Source organism: Podarcis vaucheri (genome assembly GCF_965113315.1).
Source record: "Podarcis vaucheri genome assembly, chromosome: 5".
NCBI lineage: Eukaryota > Metazoa > Chordata > Lepidosauria > Squamata > Lacertidae > Podarcis > Podarcis vaucheri.
In genome coordinates this window covers 44,180,903-44,201,855 of record NC_138763.1, presented here as the reverse complement: position 1 = coordinate 44,201,855, position 20,953 = coordinate 44,180,903, and the positions used below count along the sequence as shown (strand labels likewise).

General features: G+C 46.9%; 1 protein-coding gene and 1 long non-coding RNA gene across 2 annotated transcripts; one reads left to right on the top strand and one right to left on the bottom strand.

Moving 5' to 3' along the window:
* Positions 1–334: 334 nt before the first annotated feature.
* Positions 335–2,498, bottom strand: LOC309532796. The gene is made up of 2 exons (XR_014220022.1): positions 2,284–2,498; positions 335–658 (listed from the first exon to the last, which is right to left on the bottom strand). It is a non-coding gene; the product is annotated as an uncharacterized lncRNA (long non-coding RNA).
* A 4,625-nt stretch (positions 2,499–7,123) lies between these two features.
* On the top strand, positions 7,124–20,912 carry PI4K2A (phosphatidylinositol 4-kinase type 2 alpha). Its single transcript, XM_082224764.1, has 9 exons — positions 7,124–7,673; positions 15,083–15,283; positions 16,010–16,141; positions 16,227–16,380; positions 17,460–17,521; positions 18,374–18,473; positions 18,702–18,835; positions 19,033–19,092; positions 19,218–20,912. The coding sequence occupies exons 1-9, from the start codon at positions 7,230–7,232 to the stop codon at positions 19,377–19,379; spliced, it is 1,449 nt and encodes a 482-aa protein (XP_082080890.1). The 5' UTR covers positions 7,124–7,229; the 3' UTR covers positions 19,380–20,912.
* The last annotated feature ends 41 nt before the right edge of the window (positions 20,913–20,953 follow it).

Here is a 20,953-nt window from a genome sequence, read left to right as displayed (position 1 = left end):
AGTTCCTGTTGCTGTCCTCAAAATACATAATTCATGGTTTAAAAAGGGAAAATGTGAAGAAGCAGATGCTACTTTGAAAAGAAAAAGACTTCTGAACTCAGTGTGTGTTGTTTGTGTATCATTTGTTTATTGTAATGCAACAAAGAATGATATAATTTAAAATGTTTGTTTGGTGGGTGTGTTTTTTTTGCTATGTCACAATTTTATTTACTTGGAATGTGTCATCTCTAACTGTATGGTGCTGCTTTTGCAAATCAGGTACTCTTGATCTGTCTATTCAAATGGGAGCTTAATATCCACTCCCACAGCAGACAATAAACCACAACTCTTAGTATTAAAACAAAGTAGAATTTTATTTCAAGCTCATATGTTTGATGCAATTCCATAAAAGGGGAAAGTAAAGCAGTCCAACAAAGTAATTTATAAAGGTTGAGTGGATGAGATGTCCTATTTCAACCCTTGCCCTCTCTGTCCTACAAAATTTGTTTTCAATAGCATAAGAACTTAATGACAGCTGTGCTGGGTCAGGCCATCTAGTCCCGCATCCTGTTCTCACAGCAGTCAGCCAGATGCCTACACAAAGCTCCCAAGCAGGACCTGAATGCAACAGCACTCTTGACATAACCTTTCTTTTTTCTCTTCTTCCAAAAGGATTTGACTAAAAAAAAAAAAAAAAGGAAAAAGATGCTGACATTGCTGGTGTGTTCTACCTTAGGTTGTGGCATGACCTAGTTGTGGGTCACAACTCACCAGGTGGACTAAAGGAAACTTACTATGATTGCTGGTACTGGAGGAGCCTGAGATCTGTTACTACTGGAAAACTTATTGCACAGGTCAGGCAAATATCATGGTGAGAGATCAAAGTTTTAAACTCATCTTCAGCTTCCTATTGACCTAGAAATTCTAGGCTAGAATTAACAGTATAGGTAGCCAGACTGACAAGCTATGGGTCACTTCTGTCTGTACCACACAATCCAGGGAGTAGCCAGTAGTGTAAGAATAAGCAAGGGGACCAATCTTCTGTTCCATTCATCTCAAATTCAATAAGTCACTTTGTTTTGCTCTCCATATAAATACTGCTTTTCCATGCTGGGTGTGTGAGACTTGGAATCATGGAATGTGTGCTGCCCAGATTAGTTCTGTCTGTTTTTCTGTTCAGTGCATTATACCTACCATACTGGCCAGAAAGGCTAAAAGGAATAAAATATTAAATGGATACAAAGTATTGGAATAACTGTTAGTTGAATAATTATTTGAAGCTGTTAAGCTTTCATATAGCTAAACCAACCTAGCTTGGTAAAATAAAATACATTTCTTCCACTCTATAACTCCTTATTTTAGTTATACAACCAGACAAGGATAAGTGACACTACCCTATCCCCATGTGTTACTAAGTTTTTATGTTAAATATCTTAGATAATTAGAATGCAAAGGCTCTATCTTTTCACACTTTCTCCGAATAACAGCTTGATACACCACCACTGTTGCTCTATTGTTCACACAAAGAGAAAAAGAGAGGGCGAGAGAGAGCAGTATACAGCCCATAACTTCATTGTTGTCAAATTAACACAGATTGTTGAGAAGTCAGCAGGCTACATACTTATGCAAAGGCATCCAAACTGTACAAAAACCCTGTTTTTCTTTTTTAAAGACACAGCCATTCCATCTTCATGTTTAAACATCAGAAAAGCATTAAGAAGAACCTGCTGGATCAAGGCCAATGGCCCACTTGGTTCACCATCTTGTTCTCACAGTGGGCAACTAGTTGCCTATGGGAAGCCTGCAAGCAGGACCCGAGTGCAATGGAGTGTCCAGTAACTGGTATTGAGAAGCATACTGCCTTTGACAGTATAGGTAGTTTTTACCTCCCCAGATGGTGGTGGTTCAAATGGTGTTTGGCAGATGGTGATAGCCATTCTTTCCCAACATTTCAGAATGGCAGGTGTCATTGTTAAAATGATGCACTCTGCCATTCTCTCAACTTTGGAATATCTTAAAACAGGAAGGGCAGCAGAGGATTACAACAGTCAGGTGACTCAAGGGACCACTTCAACGGGTCAGGACAAATTCTTAAAGCTGCTCCCGCCTTACAATTGGAGTTAGTCATTTGTCATTTGTCTATTTTACATCCGAATAAAGTGAGCTGGGTGAATTCACAGAGACCATGAATATACAGATGATGCAATACCATTTTTATGCATCCATTTAGCTTCCCATTGTGAAGATGGTTTGCTAGGTTTTAATGAGTTTTCACATAACTTGAAAGTACCCCTTTGTGGCTACCAGGACTTATAAATCTGTTTGTCTTCAAAGGCCATAAGATATTGCTGGGTTTGTTTTTGTTTGTTTGTTTTGCTGCAAGTCAACACGACGAATCTCCCAGGATCTGTGCAGTCCACCTGGGACTACTGGAGTGACAGGGTCGTTTATAGAGCATACAGTGGGACGTGCATTGTTCTCTCTATTGAAGGGACAGGTTACTAAGAGGTGTATACTGTAATGAGAGCACCCGATATGGCAAACCTTTCTCTGTGTGCTTTTTTAAAAAGTCACAGATTGAAATATACACGGATTGAAATATGGTGACAATGCAGTGAAAGGAGTCAAATTGTCATCTCATCTGTCCTCCCAGTTGAACGATGTGGCCCAGGGAGAGAGGAAAAAATAGTGGAAGTGAACAGCTGGCTTCGCAAATGGTGTAAACAGGAACGGTTTGGATTCTTAGATCACGGACTGCAGTTTCTTGAAGATGGACTTCTGGCAAGCGATGGGCTGCACCTCACAATGGTTGGGAGGAATGTTTTTGCCAAAAATCTTAGAAACCTCATCAGGAGGGCTTTAAACTGACTAATGTGGGGGAGGGAGACAGTGCTCCTGAAGGTAGGAGTCTATCAATTGATGAAGATGATCATCCAAATGTCATAGACCAAATGCAGCAAACAGCACGCAGACCTAGTGGTGGGAGGAAAAAAAATCCTTAAATAGGAGTCACGGGGGAATGATTAATGGACTTCAGTGTCTGTACACTAATGCGCAAAGCATGGGAAATAAACAAGATGAGCTTGAGCTCTTGGTACAGCAAACTAAATATGACATAATAGGCATCACTGAAACCTGGTGGGATAAGTCCCACGATTGGAATGTAATAATGGAGGGATACAATCTATTTCAGAGAAACAGACCAGACAAGAAAGGAGGAGGAGTGGCGTTATATGTCAGGGATGTGTATACCTGTGAAGAGATCCAAGATTTAGAACCTCAAAGCCAAAGTGAGAGCATTTGGGTCAAAATTAAGGGAGAGAAGAATAACAGTGACCTCATTGTGGGAGCTTACTATAGATCCCCAAGCCAAACGGAGGACATAGATGATGCCTTCCTGGAACAGATGGCCAAGCATGCAAAAGGAAGGGAGATCGTAGTAATGGGGGACTTCAATTACCCGGATATCTGTTGGATGTCAAACTCAGCCAAGACTTTAAGAAAGCCGACTTCATAAAACTTAGGGAAGTGCTGGGTGAGATCCCATGGACAGTAATACTAAAAGGAAAGGGGGTTCATGATGGCTGGGAGTTTGTTAAGAGGGAGATAGTAAAAGCACAACTTCAGGCAATACCAATGTGACGGAAACATGGAAGGTGCCTAAAGAAGCCAGGGTGGCCATCTAAAGAACTTTTAACTGAGTTAAGATTAAAAAAGGGTGTGTACAAAAAATGGAAAAGGGGGGAAACCACCAAAGAGGAATTCAAACAAATAGCCAGCACGTGTAGACACAAAGTCAGAAAAGCTAAAGCACAGAATGAACTCAGGCTTGCTAGAGAGGTTAAAAGCAACAAAAAGGCTTTTATGGGTATGTTCATAGCAAAAGGAAGAACAAAGAAACAGTGGGGTCACTCAGAGGAGAAGATGGTGAAATGCAAACAGGGGACACAGAAAGGGCTGAACTCCTCAATGCCTTCTTTGCCTCAGTCTTCTCCGATAAAGAAAACAATGCCCAACCTGAAGAATTTGGAGCAAATGATTCAGCAGAGGAAACCCAGAATAACTAAGGAGATAGTACAAGAATACTTGGCTAGTTTAGATGTATTCAATTCTCCAGGGCCAGATGAACTGCATCCAAGAGTATTAAAAGAACTGGCAGATGTGATCTCAGAACCACTGGCAGTCATCTTTGAGAATTCCTGGAGAACAGGCAAAGTCCTGGCAGACTAGAGGAGGGCAAATGTTGTCCCTATTTTCAAAAAGGGGAAAAGAGAGGACCCAAATAATTACCGCCCAGTCAGTCTGACATCAATACCAGGGAAGATTCTGGAGCAGATCATTAAGCAAACAGTCTGTGTGCACCTAGAAAGGAATGCTGTGATCACCAATAGTCAGCATGGATTTCTGAAAAATAAGTCATGTCAGACTAACCTGATCTCGTTTTTTGACAGAATTACAAGCCTGGTAGATGAAGGGAACGCAGTGGATGTAGCCTACCTTGATTTCAGCAAGGCATTTGACAAGGTGCCCCATGATATTCTTGTAAAGAAGCTGGTAAAATGCGGTCTTGACTATGCTACCACTCAGTGGATTTGTAACTGGCTGACTGACCGAAACCAAAGGGTGCTCATCAATGGTTCCTCTTCATCCTGGAGAAGAGTGACTAGTGGGGTGCCACAGGGTTCTGTCTTGGGCCCGGTCTTATTCAACATCTTTATCAACGACTTGGATGATGGACTCAAGGGCATCCTGATCAAATTTGCAGATGACACCAAACTGGGAGGGGTGGCTAACACCCCAGAGGACAGGATCACACTTCAAAACGACCTTGACTGATTAGAGCAGTGTTTCCCAAACGTTTTTGGGCAACGGCACACCTGTTTACTGAAAAAAAATCTCGCGGCACACCACCATTAAAGCCCCGCCCCGTGACGTCAGCGCGCAGCGTCACGCCGGGAGGGACGCACAAAAGTGAAAGTTTTTTCCCTCCCCCTTGCCAGGGAACCTCCAAGCTTTGGGCAGGCAGGCAGGCAGAGCTGGGAAGGGGGTTTCCAGGGGACACGGCAGCTCCTCGAAAGGCTTCTCTCAGCTGCGCTCAATCCTCCTCGGAGAGGATTTCCCCTCTGGTCCCATGCCTTCGTTTGGGGCATCGCTCCGGCTGCTCCCTCTCCCGCCGCGCAGGAGCGATGCCTCTCTCTGGCTCTCCCTCCGCGCAGGCTGAGGGAGGGAGGGAGGGGCGCGTGTGACCCGTCTCTGCTGGGAGACCAAACCCAGCGAGGCAGAGTCGCGCGGAGGCGCCCAGGAAGCGCTGCTGGCTGCGAGGAGAAGCGCCAGGCAGCAGCAGGAGGCGCGGCCTCTCCTCGCCGCCGCCGCCCCACCTCCCGCCGCCCGACTCGCCCGCCTCCCTCCAGGCATCTCGCGGCACACGAGGCAACGTCTCACGGCACACTCGTGTGCCGCGGAACACCGGTTGGGAAACACTGGATTAGAGAACTGGGCAAAAACAAACAAGATGAATTTTAACAGGGAGAAATGTAAAGTATTGCACTTGGGCAAAAAAAGTGAGAGGCACAAATACAAGATGGGTGACACCTGGCTGGAGAGCAGTACATGCGAAAAGGATCTAGGAGTCTTGGTTGACCACAAACTTGACATGAGCCAACAGTGTGACGCGGCAGCTAAAAAAGCCAATGCAATTCTGGGCTGCATCAATAGGAGTATAGCATCTAGATCAAGGGAAGTAATAGTGCCACTGTATTCTGCTCTGGTCAGACCTCACCTGGAGTACTGTGTCCAGTTCTGGGCACCACAGTTCAAGAAGGACACTGACAAACTGGAACGTGTCCAGAGGAGGGCAACCAAAATGGTCAAAGGCCTGGAAACGATGCCTTATGAGGAATGGCTAAGGGAGCTGGGCATGTTTAGCCTGGAGAAGAGGAGGTTAAGGGGTGATATGATAGCCATATTCAAATATCTAAAAGGATGTCACATAGAGGAGGGAGAAAGGTTGTTTTCTGCTGCTCCAGAGAAGCGGACAAGGAGCAATGGATCCAAACTACAAGAAAGAAGATTCCACCTAAACATTAGGAAGAACATCCTGACAGTAATAATAATAATAATAATAATAATAATAATAATAATAATAATAATAATAATAATAATAATTTATTTATACCCCACCCATCTGGCTGGGTTTCCCCAGCCACTCTGGACGGCTTCCAAAAGAATATTAAAATACTATGATACATCAAACATTAAAAGCTTCCCTAAACAGGGCTGCCTTCAGATGTCTTCTAAAAGTCTGGTAGTTGTTGTTCTCTCTGACATCTGGTGGGAGGGCGTTCCACAGGGAGGGCGCCACTACCGAGAAGGCCCTCTGCCTGGTTCCCTGTAACTTGGCTTCTCGCAGTGAGGGAACCGCCAGAAGGCCCTCGGTGCTGGACCTCAGTGTCCGGGTAGAACGATGGAGGTGGAGACGCTCCTTCAGTTAGAGCTGTTGGACAGTGGAATTTGCTGCCAAGGAGTGTGGTGGAGTCTCCTCTCTTGGAGGTCTTTCAGCAGAGGCTTGACACCCATGTCAGGAGTGCTCTGATGGTGTTTTCTGCTTGGCAGGGGGTTGGACTCGATGGCCCTTGTGGTCTCTTCCAACTCTATGATTCTATGAGTCAACAGACCGCTAAGGGATGGTCAGTGCAGTGCACGTGGGCGTGTCTTTGCAATGGAGGAGTGGGACGGACGAGATCCTTTCACCACAATGAAAGGCGACCCTTACAAATGTTATGCGGTGTGCCATGTGGGCTGTGCTTGGGGAACCAGCGTCGATGACGGCAGGCAGGAGCCTAAAGGAAAAGCACGGATCTGAAAGGCAAGGAGGAGTGGGAAGAGCGGCTCATCATCTCCACGCACACTCTTCATTCCGAACGCATGACTTAGCTATGCGGTGGGAGGGAGCGCGCGCGAGACACAATGAAGGGGCGGGGCCTCGCGAGCCACGGGGCGGGGCTTCCGCGAGCTGGGCGGGCCTAGCTCTGCGAATGGACGGCGGCTTCTTTAGTGGGCGAGGCTTCCGGGCGCCCTGTAAACAGGGGGCGTGATTGGCTGGTGCCGCTCTGGCGGAAACGGCGGTGGCCGCGGGGCCGGTGTCAGGTGATCCGAACTGAGCGGCGCCGAGTCGCAGAGCACGGCGGTGCCCTGGTGTGTGCACGCAAGTGCCCGGAGTTGCATCCGCGCCTCGCTCGGGCTCGGCCTCTATGGATGAGACGAGCCCCTTGGTGTCTCCGGAGCGCGGGCCGGCCGCAGGGTATGGGGTGCCCGGAGGGGCCGTGCGCTCCCCGCCCTGCCCCGCCGCCCCCAGCGCCCCCTCCGCGCCGCCGCCCTGCCCCTCGCCGCCCGGCTCTCCCGCAGGTGGCCGCGACCGGGAGCGCCAGCCCCTCCTGGATCGGGGCGCGGGCGCAGAGCGTGGGGCGCGCGGGGCGGTAGGGTCGGCCGGGGCGGCGCAGGTCCAGGCTCCAGTTGGGTTGGGGGCAGCGGCTGCCGCGGCCCGCGGAGAGCGGGAGCCCCGGAATGAATTCCCCGACGACCCAGAATTCGCCGAGGTGGTGCGGCAGTCGGAGCTGGCGAGCGAGCGCGGCATCTACCCGGAGCGCATCTACCAGGGCTCTAGCGGCAGCTATTTCGTCAAGGACCCGCAGGGGGTGAGAGGATTAGGGCTGGGGTGGGTGTGTGGAGACTATTCAGCCCAGGGTGTGGGGGAGCGAGGGGGTCTGGGTGGCCGAAAGGTGGTTACTTGATCTTGGCAAGTGGTCGCCCCTGCCTTGTACTAAGATACCAGGGGCCGGGGAGTCTCAGCTGGGAACTCGCTAACTGGCCTTTGACTGACTTTACAAGGGTCATAATAATGTATGTGAAGTCCTCTGAACACTTGAAAGCGCTAAACAAGTTTAAGAATTAGTATCATAGGTAAGGTTAAGAAGATGATGGTAGGATCGTGTGTATGCCTTTGCCACATCCTTGACCAGTTCTCTTAAGTGTTGGGTGGTCTTTCTTTGTTCCAAGACACTCCTGCCTGCTAGTAAAGGTAAAGGGACCCCTGACCATTAGGTCCAGTCCTGACCGACTCTGGGGTTGCGGCGCTCATCTCACTTAATTGGCCGAGGGAGCCAGCGTTTGTCCGCAGACAGCTTTCAGGTCATGTGGACTAAGCATGGCTAAGCTGCGAACCAGAGCAGCGCATGGAAACGCTGTTTACTTTCCCGCTGGAGCAGTACCTATTTATCTACTTGTACTTTGACGTGCTTTCGAACTGGTAGGTTGGCAGGAGAAGGGCCCGAGCAACGGGAGCTCACCCCGTCACAGGGATTCGAACCGCTGACCTTCTGATCGGCAAGTCCTAGGCTCTGTGGTTTAACCCACAGCGCCACCCGCATCCCCCCTGCATTCTAGTAGGTGCCCTGTAATCTCTATCTCCTTACCTTTCCGCATTTCTGCTGTTGCTTGCACTCTCTCTTTTCCCCTTTGCTGGAGTAGATGTGGCCAAAGGACAGTGCTCAGTATAACCCATCAAGTACAGCTGATTTGTCAGCTGTGCCCTTCTCCCCTAGGAGGAACAGCCAAGTGTAGGCCTTATTCTTAAACAGAACCAGTTTTATTATTGTAAATATAATGCAAACAGGTATGGTCTTGCTCTTTAGCATCTCACAGTTCCAATGTTTGTTTCATAGTGTTGCTGTCAGTGTAATACTATGGTTATTGGGGAATAATACAAAAAATAAAGCTAGAAGCTTTAGGCCTTCTTACCCAATGAGGAGGCACAGTACTGCTTGACATGTTGAGGTGTTCTGTTGTAATTGGGTAAAGTTATCTTGGAGTGTATCGGTTGGCTGTTTCCAGAGGCCAGCATAGCCTTGTCCAGTTAAAGGCTTTAGTAGCTGGTATTCTGGTGTCAGTTGCTGTCCTGGATTTTTAGTTCTGTTCGGTTGTCTGGGTAGGGGAGGATACCTGTTGCTTGTTACCCATTCTTGGCATTTAGTTTGGCCTTATCTTCATAATGTGTTTCTTTAGTTGGATCTGTCTCTTTCTGATCTTGAATAAGGAGGCAGGTGGCCCAACTGCCCTAGGCGATATTACTGGAGGCGATATTACTGGCACAGGATTCTTCTTAGTAAGCTTCTAGAGCATGGGCAGGCATACTAAGGCCTGGGGGCTGGATCCGGCCCAATCGCCTTCTAAATCCGGCCCACAGATGGTACGGGAATCAGCATGTTTTTACATAAGTAGAATGTGTGCTTTTATTTAAAATGCATCTCTGGGTTATTTGTGGGGCATAGGAATTTGTTCATTCCCCCCCCCAAAAAAAATATATAGCTCGGCCCCCCACAAGGTCTGAGGGACAGTGGACCGGCCCCCTGCTGAAAAAGTTTGCTGACCCGTGCTAGAGTATACCATACAGTTCTTGTACTTGGGGGCATATGGATAGGAATTAGATTGACATAGATACTTTGGTAACAATAACTTTAGTGTGGCAAGGGGTGCCAACTTAAATAAAATATTGTGGGGGATGTAAGCTCTGCCCCACATAATTGATCACATGGCACAACACACACACACACACACCCATTTGAATGGCAATGCCCATCAACTTTGGGGAGCCCTGGCCCCTCAAATATTTTATTGGGGGGGCAAAGGTACCTTGGTCCCTAGGAGTTGGCTCCTATGAATGTGGTTGGACATTGTAAACTCCCTGCTGATTTCCCCAGTGTTCAGATGGGTTTGGAGCAGGGGTTATATGGTATTGTTTTGTTAGTGTGAGTGTGCAGTTTAACCAAAAGTTACTCAACTAATACTGCTTCCAGCTCGCGGCTCCGCTTTACAAGTGGCTCAAGAAACCTAGCTCATTTGAATATGACCCCATTAGAGGGAGAGCTGAACAAATTCACTTGAAGTTCTTGTGTGCTTGCTGATGCAACAGCTGTATGCTTTTAAGGCAGATAGTCCCTTTTGCAGAGAATGATGGTTGGTGTCTGGGAGCAGCTCATGGATGTAGTTGGGGGGGCAGGAAGGGGCTACTGCCCCCATAAATAAATAAATAAATAAATAAATAGTTAACTGAGGTTCTGCCTCCCCCCCCCTCAATCCTAGCTATACCCATGGAGCAGCTGATCAGCTGATCAGATCCTGATTGTGTGCTTCCTGAACTTTTTGACCTTTTGGATAAAACTGGCATTGAAATTTCTGTTCTTTAAGCTCATCTCTGCATTTTAAATATCTGCAGGAGCTGGCTGAGATATCAAGATGGTGCGGGTTTTATTTTGGGAGAAAAATCGAAAGAACTATACATGCCTAATTTGTAGAAGAATATTCAGACTGGCCTCTTTCAAATTTCAGGTTATGTACTCTACTCATTGCCCTTTGCTATGAAGAATTCCAGGTCACCACTGCTAATATTTACCCAGTCTACTTTCTAAGCTTTGAATACCATATGTTGCTTTGGGTATTCCCCCATTAGCAGACATCAATGACTGTTTATCTAGTGACTTAATTCTTCTCGTTTGAAACCCAGATTTGTCAAGAGGGTATAAAAAATTCTATAAAGAATGGTAGATCAACTACTTTGTGCCTATTTTAGATGGCAAACTCCTTGAAACAAGATTTTCTTTCTTGTTGCACTATAAAATGGCATGCCTGCTAGTAGCAGTTCTATGTAAATAGTGAAATTAAGGGCACAATAATGGGTTTTAAATGTGTTAAACCTTCCGTGCAGTAAACATACTTGGGCTGTCCTGGGAAACACTGGTATTCATGTCATTGGAAGTTTTTAAAAAGCAGATTGAGTCCTCTTATTCAGTTTGTTAATTCTAGTAATGGAGAGGTAAGATTGCCTGCCACTCATACCTCGTGGTGGCCTGAGGTCCTCATCAGATGAGTTAGGTAGGTGTGGGTGTGTGAATGGTGTATGATGAAATCTGATCTTTTATTGTTTTGTATCAGAGATTTCTGTTACTGCTGTTAACAGCATGTGTATTTTTTTAAAGCTGTTGTTTTTTTCAAGCAGATTTGGGTAAGCAGGTATTGAATGAAAGCAAGATGTATGCATTCATGCTTGACCATGCCTTAAGAGAGGAGGTCTGGTAGATTCAATACAGTGGCGTAGCGTGGGTTGTCAGCACCCGGGGCAAGGCAAGTAATTTGCGCCCCTTAACCCGTGGATTTGCGCCCCCTAACCCTAACCCCCAGATGTTGCGCCCGGTGCGGCCGGCCCCCCCTGCACCCCCCACGCTACGCCACTGATTCAATAGCATTACCCTTTTTAAGTTCTAGCCCATTATTTTCTTGTTTGCTCCACTCCCTTGCCTGCTTCTAGGAAGGGAAGACTGCTTCTATCATGGACTGAGTGAGATCCAGCTTCTGAGCCCTACTCCCTTGCCTTAGGATTTCCATGGGAGCTGCTGCTTGGTATGACACTTGATAAGAACATGAAAAAGGCAGGGAACATTGAATAATCATGGATATATACAGGCAGCATGTCATTTCTGTTCCTGTACTAGAATTGAGTGCGATTTTATTTTCCATAAGCCATCTTGAGAGCCTTTGAGACTATAAAGCAGGCTATAAGTATTGTAAATGAATAAATCTAAGCAGAGAATAATCCCGAGGCTTTGCTTTCTCCTCTGGCTTGCTATATCACTGTACTTACAAGGAATTGGGCATATCTGTCTTGTGTTGGGATCTGTGGGCTGAGTTTTCGAATAACTGATCCTACTATATAAATGGATTAGCATGAGCTGTGGTTCCGGTCAGCTGCAGTGTATTCTTCATGCCTATGTGAGGACTGACTGTCTGCATGGCCATGTGGCTCTCCTTGTGACCCGCCATAACTAACCAGATTAATTTAGTTTCCTCTTTCTGAGTTGCCTGTGTTGATTGTATGAAAAGCATGACTTATTTGCTGGCCATGTCAGTTTTTGTTATCGTGATCCAGCTGCTTCTTCCTGTCTGGTTTGGGTTTTGGAATCACTTCCCTTTTAGCTGAGTTTGTGGGAGATTCCACCGGGATGAGTCAGCCTGGTCTTTGTGCTGCTGCTCTAGGTGGATGGAAGGCAAATGGATCGATGTAGCACTACTTCCTTCAGTTTCTGTTCATTAGAAAGGAGCCATTTCAGCCAGAGCTTTGTGGGGGAGGCTATGGTTTCTGGATTAGTTGCTGCCAATTAGACCTGACCTCTTTATATGTGTGTATGTGTGTGCCATTGGTAGATGGTTGGATATAACTGTTGTATGTGTGACTGGAGATACGCTGTTGACCCTGCCTTTCTGCTAACTGTGGTGGCAACTCTGTGCCCTCTCCACCCCATGGTTTAAAAAGTCATCTCTTGGTACATGGCTGGGAGAGAGATTTATCTAACATCTAGTATGGAACTGACCAGCTAGAAGACATGGCTTCCTCAGCAGTGCAGCTGCCTAGAGAGGGAAAGTGAGAGCAGCCAGCATACATGATAATCAGGGGTGTCAGGAATGAGGAATTTTGATTCTGGTAGATTGCCAGGGTTTCCCCACCCAGGTAAACAGACATATTTAATGGCATCTTCCAAAGCATAGGCCTGGCCCAGCTCTATGTGGCATTGGAATATCTAGTATCCAGGAGCCTGGCTGTCTTATTACATATTACATTTTTTCTGGTTTCTATGCCAGCCACAATGCTCCCATTCTTTTTAACTCTTAGCTCCCCTTTACTAAGAGCCTTGAATGTATTTGATATATCTAGAATTGTGTGCTGAAGCTCCAACTTTCTGTTACTATACAATCCAGAACTTAGGAAAAAACTATGCCAATTTTGCTTTTGCGTTGCATGTGTTTCGTGTGCACATCTGTCCTTTTTTTTGGTCACAAATTTGAAGGTTCTGATGACAGAGCTGTATGAGTGAAAAGGCCGTGGGTGGGAAGGAGCCGCTGACTGAAGGAACCCTACTCCTTATATTTGATTTTCAAACTTTTAGTAGAAATACCCGTTGTACTTTCAGAGGCTTCACCTACAGTTCTGTTAAAAAACAAATGCTCATAAATCTTTTCAATGAAGCATCTTCTGTAGAAGGTAGCCTCCTATGTTGACTTATGTCATGCAGTTTCAGCTACCCAGAATCCAGGACCTGTTGGTGGTGCATTCGTGGAATAGGCCAGGTTATAGACTTATCAAATAAACGTTTCACGCCCTGCAAACTTTGTATGAGAAATCTGGTTAGCAAAAACAGAACTCCACAGCGCCATCTGGTGTCACATTGTTAGAATGCATAAACAAAGCATAAGTGTTTTTTCTTTGCCAATGTAGCTGAGTCCCCAGAAGCTGCTCCAGAGTTCTCAGTGTGGACCTTTCCTAAGCTGTGTGCCTGTCGCTTTGGTAACCTTGTATGGAATGCTAGTATTGTTGTTGGTGTGGGGACAGAGAAGGGGTGGAGAACCTGTAGCCCTCCAATGGCTGCTTGACTACAGATTTCATATTATTGGCCATGCCAACTGGGGCTGATGGGTGTTGTAGTCCAACATCTTAGAGGGCCACAGATTCTCTTGTCTGTGGAGCACAGTCTACCAGGCTTACAAAGTATCAGGAGGGGCAGGAAGAGTCTTTGGTAACATGTGGCACTCTGTACACTTTACTTCCTTTCCGGAGTTCCCCAGGATCTTTGTCTCCTGACTGAGCGTCATCCTGCTAGAGTCATCCTGAGATGAGAAGCGGCAGCTGGTTGACTTGTCTGCATCTCACTGTTGTAAAAAATGACATGGCAATCTTTCTCTGAGGCCCATGGGTGGGACTCTATAGAGAACCCAAAAGGACTTGTAGTAGGAAAGGCTGGATATTTGTGCCACAGTAACTCCTCTGTGTGCTCCCTAGCTAAAGAGAGCACTGACAATGAGGTTGAGTGGGCTTAGAAGGTGGGGTGGGGGAGTAAGTTTTAGAAGGGAACCAGAACTCAAAAGGTTTGAAACATTGCTTTACGGTGGAAGGCCCCATTCCCCCGCTGAAAATGCAGCAGCTAATTGTAGCTCTCAGCATACAGTTTAAAGCATTGGGACTATGTGGACAGGGATGTGAAACCTCCTAGTGAATTTCCCAACTAGAGATGCCATAAACTTCGTTATACCTACCTAACCAGTGAGGTGTAGCCAATCAGTCCCAGGAGGTGGAACTGATCAGTCTGCTTATTTAGGTCATTGTGCACCTGGATTATAGAATCAGAGAACTGTAGAGTTGGAAGGGACCCCCAGGATCATCTAGTCCAACCCCCTGCAATGCAGGAATCTTAGCTAAAGTGTCTATGACAGATGGCCATCCAACCTCTGCTTAAAAGCCTCCAAAGAAGGAGAGCCTACCACCTCTCATGGGAATCTGTTCCACTGTTGAAGAACTCTTACTGTCAGAAGATTCTTCCTGAGGTTTAGTCAGAATCTCCTGACTTGTAACTTGAATTCATTAGTTTGAATTCTTGCCTCTGGAGCAGGCAAAAACAAGGTTGCTCCATCTTCCTTGTGGCAGCCCTTTAGATATTGGAAGATGGCTATCATATGTCCTCTCAGTCTCCTCTTTTCCAGGCTAAAGAGATTAATTTTACCAGTTTTTAATTTTGGAATTATTTGATTAAGGCAGGGTAGGGAACCTGTAGCCTTCCATATGTTGTTGAACTCCAACTCCCATCATTCCTGATCACTGGCCATGCTGGCTGAGGCTGATAGGAGTTGGGTCCAACAACCCCTGCAGGGTCACAGATTTCCCCACTGCAGTTAAGAACTGTTGTCTTAGGTAATATGTTTGTTCAGAGAATGCGCACTCAGCTTGGCTGCCTGAACTCCTGGGAGTGAAAAATGAGAACTGTTGGTTGAAGGTCTGCTCTTGAAAAGTGGGGCACCAGGTCCCTTTGTGACGGATGTGTATGTTTTAACTGGAAGCATTCTTGTAAATGTGTAGCTCTTAGCAAAGAAGACCTCTAACCCCTTCTCTTTCTACAATATCGATCTGTTTGGCAAGAGCCTGGTACTTTGCCATATGTTGTGGGGGTTGGCTGCCCTTGCCTTGCCCAGCTTGAATTAACCAACTTCCCATTTCTGTCCGTCTCAGAAAATCATCGGCGTATTCAAACCCAAGAATGAGGAACCTTATGGGCAGCTGAACCCTAAGTGGACAAAGTGGCTGCAGAAACTGTGCTGCCCCTGTTGTTTCGGAAGGGACTGCCTTGTTCTTAACCAGGGATACTTATCTGAGGCTGGTGCTAGCCTTGTTGACCAGAAGCTGGAACTGAACATTGTTCCCCGCACAAAGGTGAGCCTGGGACAGAGGAGAAAGCAGACTGCTGGATTTAATAGTGGATAGGATGCCTGCATAGAGACCTGTGTGTTTCTGTGTGGGATCCCCAGAACTGCCTACTTCCTAAATAATAAAATCCTGCCTTTCATCCAGCTCCCACTTCTGTCTCTTATCTTAATAGTTTGTTCCTATATATCTATTGATATTTCTCACTCCTAGCCCAGTGAGGACTTCTGGCTTTGGATTAGAAGCAGGGAGAACAGCAATTGAGGGAAGAAGCAACTGGGAGTAGTCCCAGAATTATTATATTCCATTCATTCGTTCTTTAAAAAAATTGCCCTTTGCCAAGTGTGGTGAGTTGCTGGTTTTTGCATTAATTTAGTTAATTTGGTTACTGCATTCTTGAGTTTGATCTCCGTATTTGAGTTTTGGGAAAGGAACTACATGTAGAAGTAGTTAGAAGAACCTGACTACAGATGTAGAAAAGTTGTAACCATAAGCATGGAATGTTTATATCACTTTTAAAGTACTATATACTTTTATTTACTTTTTAACAAAGCTGCTAGAAGGTATAGGGTTTTACTCTCCCCACCCCATTGTAATTTTTCAGGTCAATAAATTATGCTCAGAATTTGAGATGTGTAGGTTTTGTTTTTTGTTTTTAATAAAGTAGGCAGACCTGTATATGCCTAGATTTATGGATTATGCTTTTTAAAAGTCATCTCTTTTCCATGCCCACAGGTGGTGTACTTGGCCAGTGAAACATTTAACTACAGCGCCATTGACCGAGTGAAGTCCCGGGGCAAACGCCTGGCCCTGGAGAAAGTGCCAAAAGTGGGGCAGAGGTTTCACCGAATTGGGCTTCCTCCAAAGGTAGGGGAGGTTTAAGGTGCCCAGAAATGTTTTGTGCCACTGAGCCAGGCCTTGTTCCCTTAACCCACCTGCCTCTTGCTCTCAGGTGGGCTCCTTCCAGCTCTTTGTGGAAGGCTACAAGGATGCAGATTACTGGCTACGGCGCTTTGAGGCTGAGCCCCTCCCAGAGAATACGAACCGCCAATTGCTGCTGCAGTTTGAGAGGCTGGTGGTGCTGGACTACATCATTCGCAATACGGGTATGTTCTGCGCCAGCTCTTGGCCCATAGGGTGGGAGCACTGCCGACTGAGGAATCTGATGGGAGAGATATTACTTGTTGGGAAGCCTTGTGAAGAGGGAAGTGTATTTTGCTCTGCTATTCTAAATGCACCTGTTCCCTGGTATGCTACTTCCGAAACTCCTTGGCCCTCTGATGTCCCACAACATTGTCTATAGGTACGATTGTAAGAAAATGAAATGACAATCATTCTCCCAATTTGTTTTTGAAGAGGTATGCAACATGATACAGTCCTGGAGATCTCATCAATTACTATTTATAGTAATTGGGGAAAATTCCTTGTTTTCTACACAGTGCTTCTGTGTTCTGCACACATATACTTGCACATGTTTATATTCATGTTTCAATAATTTATATTCTATTGTCATTTGGGTTCGTGTGACCTTGTCTCCTTGTCATTTATATTTGGGGACTTCCTCCTGTATTTGAGGGGAATAATAGGAAACTGCCTTTTACTAAGTCAGATGGTTGGTTCACTTTAACTCAGTATTCTCTACATTGATTATTCAAAAGCCTTTTCCGGCCCTATCTGTAGATGTGAACCTAAAGCCCTACATAGCTGTGTGCTGGTGCTCCTTGGCTCTTGAGGCAAACCATTGTGTTGAAGACGTGATGGATAGCCTGCAAGTGATTTATGCAGAGTTCCAACCTGGAGCCCTGCTGTAGCCATAGGTAGTCTTATTGTCCTAAAATCCTCATAGAGTTGGGATACTCTTACCTGAAGGCTGTACAGCATCTTCCCAAGCCTAGGATGCAGGCTCTGCAGCTTCCACTTCCCCTGAAGGAAGGATAGTAGGGGATTGCCTTGCTGTTTTGCATGGGAAATTCTTCTGTGGCTTGACAAACCATGAGCAGTAATGACAAGGCTGGAATAAGGTTGCCTTCTCCAAATAATAGAAAGATTGTAAGCTGCCAGATTACATAGTCTAATGATGTGTCTTACTTCTCCCCCCACCGCCACTTTTTAATACTACAATGTGGATCTTGCTATCTGTGATGAGATTTCTCTGTCTTATCAATGTGTTTTCCTTCTTCCACAGACCGGGGAAATGACAACTGGCTTATCAAGTATGACTGTCCTCTGGACAGCACAAGCGTGCGGGTGAGTAGGGCCCTTGCTGCTCTGATGGTTACACTTGGGGATCTATCTTGTGTTCTACAGCAGCAGGCAGTATGCGACTAGAAGGAATTGGTATGTAGCATTGAGGAAGGGCCACATTTAAGGGAATGTCTCTAATCAGGCGCCGTAACTGCTGAACACATCTTAGGCACAGGTAGACTAGCTGACAACTTGCTGCTTGTGGAGTGACAGCCCTTGGTTCTGAGTGATATAGAAAGTTGGTCTTCAGTGTATAGCCTGGCACCAAGACATGGGAGAGTCCAGAAGTTGCTGAGCCCTTTCCAGTGAGTGCCAGAAAAGAGAAAGCTGGCATCATGGCTCTAGCAAGCTTGCAGAGGGGCAAAATTTGTGAGGGAGAAGGTAGCGTCAAAGGAGTGCTAGACTCGCTTTGCCCATTAGCAGTGCATGGACTCCCTTTGGGCCTTGGGGGGGGGAGAAAGGGGGGCACAGAGGATTTGAGAACTTTTGGTAGTATAAGCAGTGCCCATTGTGTTGCTTTTGGGATGCTGAAAACGAGGACAAAGAGGAGCTGCAGAATGGAAGAGACAAATGGCTTCAAAAATTAGTTTGGGAAGGTACAAAGGGGATTAAGTGGTTGCACAGGGTGGGAAGGGGAATCTGTAGAGGGTTAATGTGGGAAGAGAAATGGAGTTTTGGTTGGTAAACAGTGAGCAGTGGGGCAGAACACCCCGTGTGTGTGTGTGTGTGTGTGTGTGGACGAACATTTTACATATTGTTTTACTCATTATTATATTTGGTTTTAAACATTTTCTTGTAAAAAGTAACAAATACAACAGTACCCTTTTCTGGTTCAACATTCTTCCCTCTCTGTAGGACTCAGAATGGGTAGTGGTGAAGGAGCCTATAATTAAACTGGCTGCCATTGACAATGGCCTGGCTTTCCCTCTCAAGCATCCAGATTCTTGGAGAGCATGTAAGTAGTCCCAAGCACTAGAACCCAAGCAGATTCCCAGTAAGCAAGTGTTTCTGGCTGGTCCAGGGTGCTCTTTAAGGGCTGACTGCCTTGTGTTTCCATGTGGAGTCCAGGATGTTCAGGGTCTCCAGTGCTAAGATTGAGTCATCTTCTGTGTCCTTTATGGGATGTTGCCCTCGTAACAAGCCTGCTAACATTTGCTTTTTGTTTCTCCCTACCTCTCCAAAGACCCTTTCTACTGGGCATGGCTGCCCCAGGCCAAGGTGCCCTTTTCCCAGGAGATCAAGGATCTGATACTGCCAAAGATTTCAGACCCTAATTTTATCAAGGATTTAGAAGAAGACCTCTATGAACTCTTCAAGGTAACCACAGGCAGCAGGGCAAGTACACCTGTGATTCTATTCATTCTGCTCATGAGCAAATAATTTGTGTGGATGCTGTGGGAGGGTAACTGCACCTATTCCTCTCCATAAGAACAGAAGACAAGAAGAGATTTGTACGCAGCACCCACCCTAACCGTGTCTGTCTATCTATCTATCTGTTGCTGTCTCTTTTGTAGAAAGATCCAGGCTTTGACAGGGGCCAGTTCCACAAGCAGATTGCCGTCATGCGTGGCCAGGTATGCTCCTTGCTCCCATTGGAGGAATGGGATCTGTGCTGGGCACTGGGCTGTCTTTGCCTCCCTTTCCAATTGGGTTCCTGCTGACTCCGGGCACTCAGGTTTCCCCCCTCTTCTCTTCCTAGATCCTGAATTTGACCCAGGCCTTGAAAGATGGGAAGAGCCCCCTTCACCTGGTCCAGATGCCCCCTGTAATTGTAGAGACAGCTCGCTCCCACCAGCGCTCTGCCAGTGAGTCGTACACGCAAAGCTTCCAGAGCCGCAAGCCCTTCTTTTCCTGGTGGTAGCAGAGGCCTCTGCGACTCATCGAGGAACCCGAGTTATCACTTGACAGCGGGCAGCCAATCCTCCAGACTGAGGCCGCTGCGATGCTGCCAGTGGGAGATGTAAGCAGGCGCTACCAGCCAGCCTCAACTCTGCACATTCCCAGCAGGAAGGGAGGCCCTTCCTTAGACCTGACTGCTTCCCCCCTCTTGCTGCGGGCTGGAAATGCCCGCCCGCTCCCCAGCCTGAGCATGGCAGCATCTCCCAGCAGGTGCCTGCATGCAGCATCCTTTGGTTGCAAGCCGTCCCTCTAATGTTCACCTGGGTGGAGAACACCCCAGGGTCCTCTGCCTGGGAAGGCTGGCGATGAAGGGGGATGATCTGAGTTGGATAGAAGTGCTCCTGCTGTGTGCAACTCCCAGCCTTGATATTCCTTCCTCCTTCCCTGCACCCTGTTTTATCCTGCAGCGGAGGGGGAGGGCCCTGCTCCACTAGGCTTGCTCTGTTATCCGTGGTCCCACAGAGCTCCCCCCTCGTGCTGTAGGCACCAGTCATGTCTTGGGGCCATCCATAAGGAGCACAGCTGCCACCGACTGCTCCTGGGAGGATGCAAGTTGGGATAGAGAGGAAAGAAGAACTTAAGGGTCAGACTAGAGTCTGTTGGTGCAGCTTTTGTCTGCCTGGGGTAATGTTAGCAGGTAGGTCCTGCAAGAGTATAACTGCTGTGCTTCCTTCCCTTCCTTCTGCAAGGGAGTAAATGCCTCAAATAGTAGATTTTAACATTGGTTTTAAATAATTGAACCCAAGTGAACACACTTGTTCTCCATGTAGTGCCGGTGCAACTGAGAGGATGACTATATCCTCGCACTGTTAGCCTTGGGCTAGTATTTCACACCCATCTAGTCTGATCCCTAGAGGAAGTAATAGCTGTGCCTCTTCTCTGCCGATGCTGGGGTGAGCAGGAGGCAGAAAAGAGGCCACTGCCAGAGACAGAATCCTCCCTTGGGCTGCGTTTGGGCATTGACAATCGGGAGGGGGGGGAGGTTCTCTGGGTGGGGTTGCCTGCTGCCATGGGGGAAATGTCCTCACTGCATCCTCAAGGGGAAGCACTCACATTAGGATCACTACCATACCGAGGCCCTTTACACCCCGTGTGCAATGGAATGGTACAGTGAATGCTGCTTTCCTGAAAGCTACTGTGCTAAATCCCTGGCATCAAGATTCCCTCTGAAATTGTCGATATAAGTGTCCTGATTTCTCCTTGGGTGTTGCTGATTTGGCTGCCCCCCAGGCCTGCAAGGAGAAGCCTTGCATCGAGTCCAGCTTCTCTGCTGTTCAGAGCAGTCGCCTGGTACCCTGTATGGGGGGGGGGTCTGCCTCTTTCTCACTTGGGGGACAATTCCCTGCTGTATGCCTGAGGTGCCAGGCTGAAGCTGATGTACTTGATGCCAGGCACGGGTTCTTTTCCTTTTTGCCAGCCTGAACTGAAATGTATTGTTCTTATGCACTGTAGAAATGTATGTAATATATTTAAATCAATGCAAGTATCTTCATAACAGGTCTGCAGTTGCAGAGCCAGTCTCTTGCGTGGTTTTTT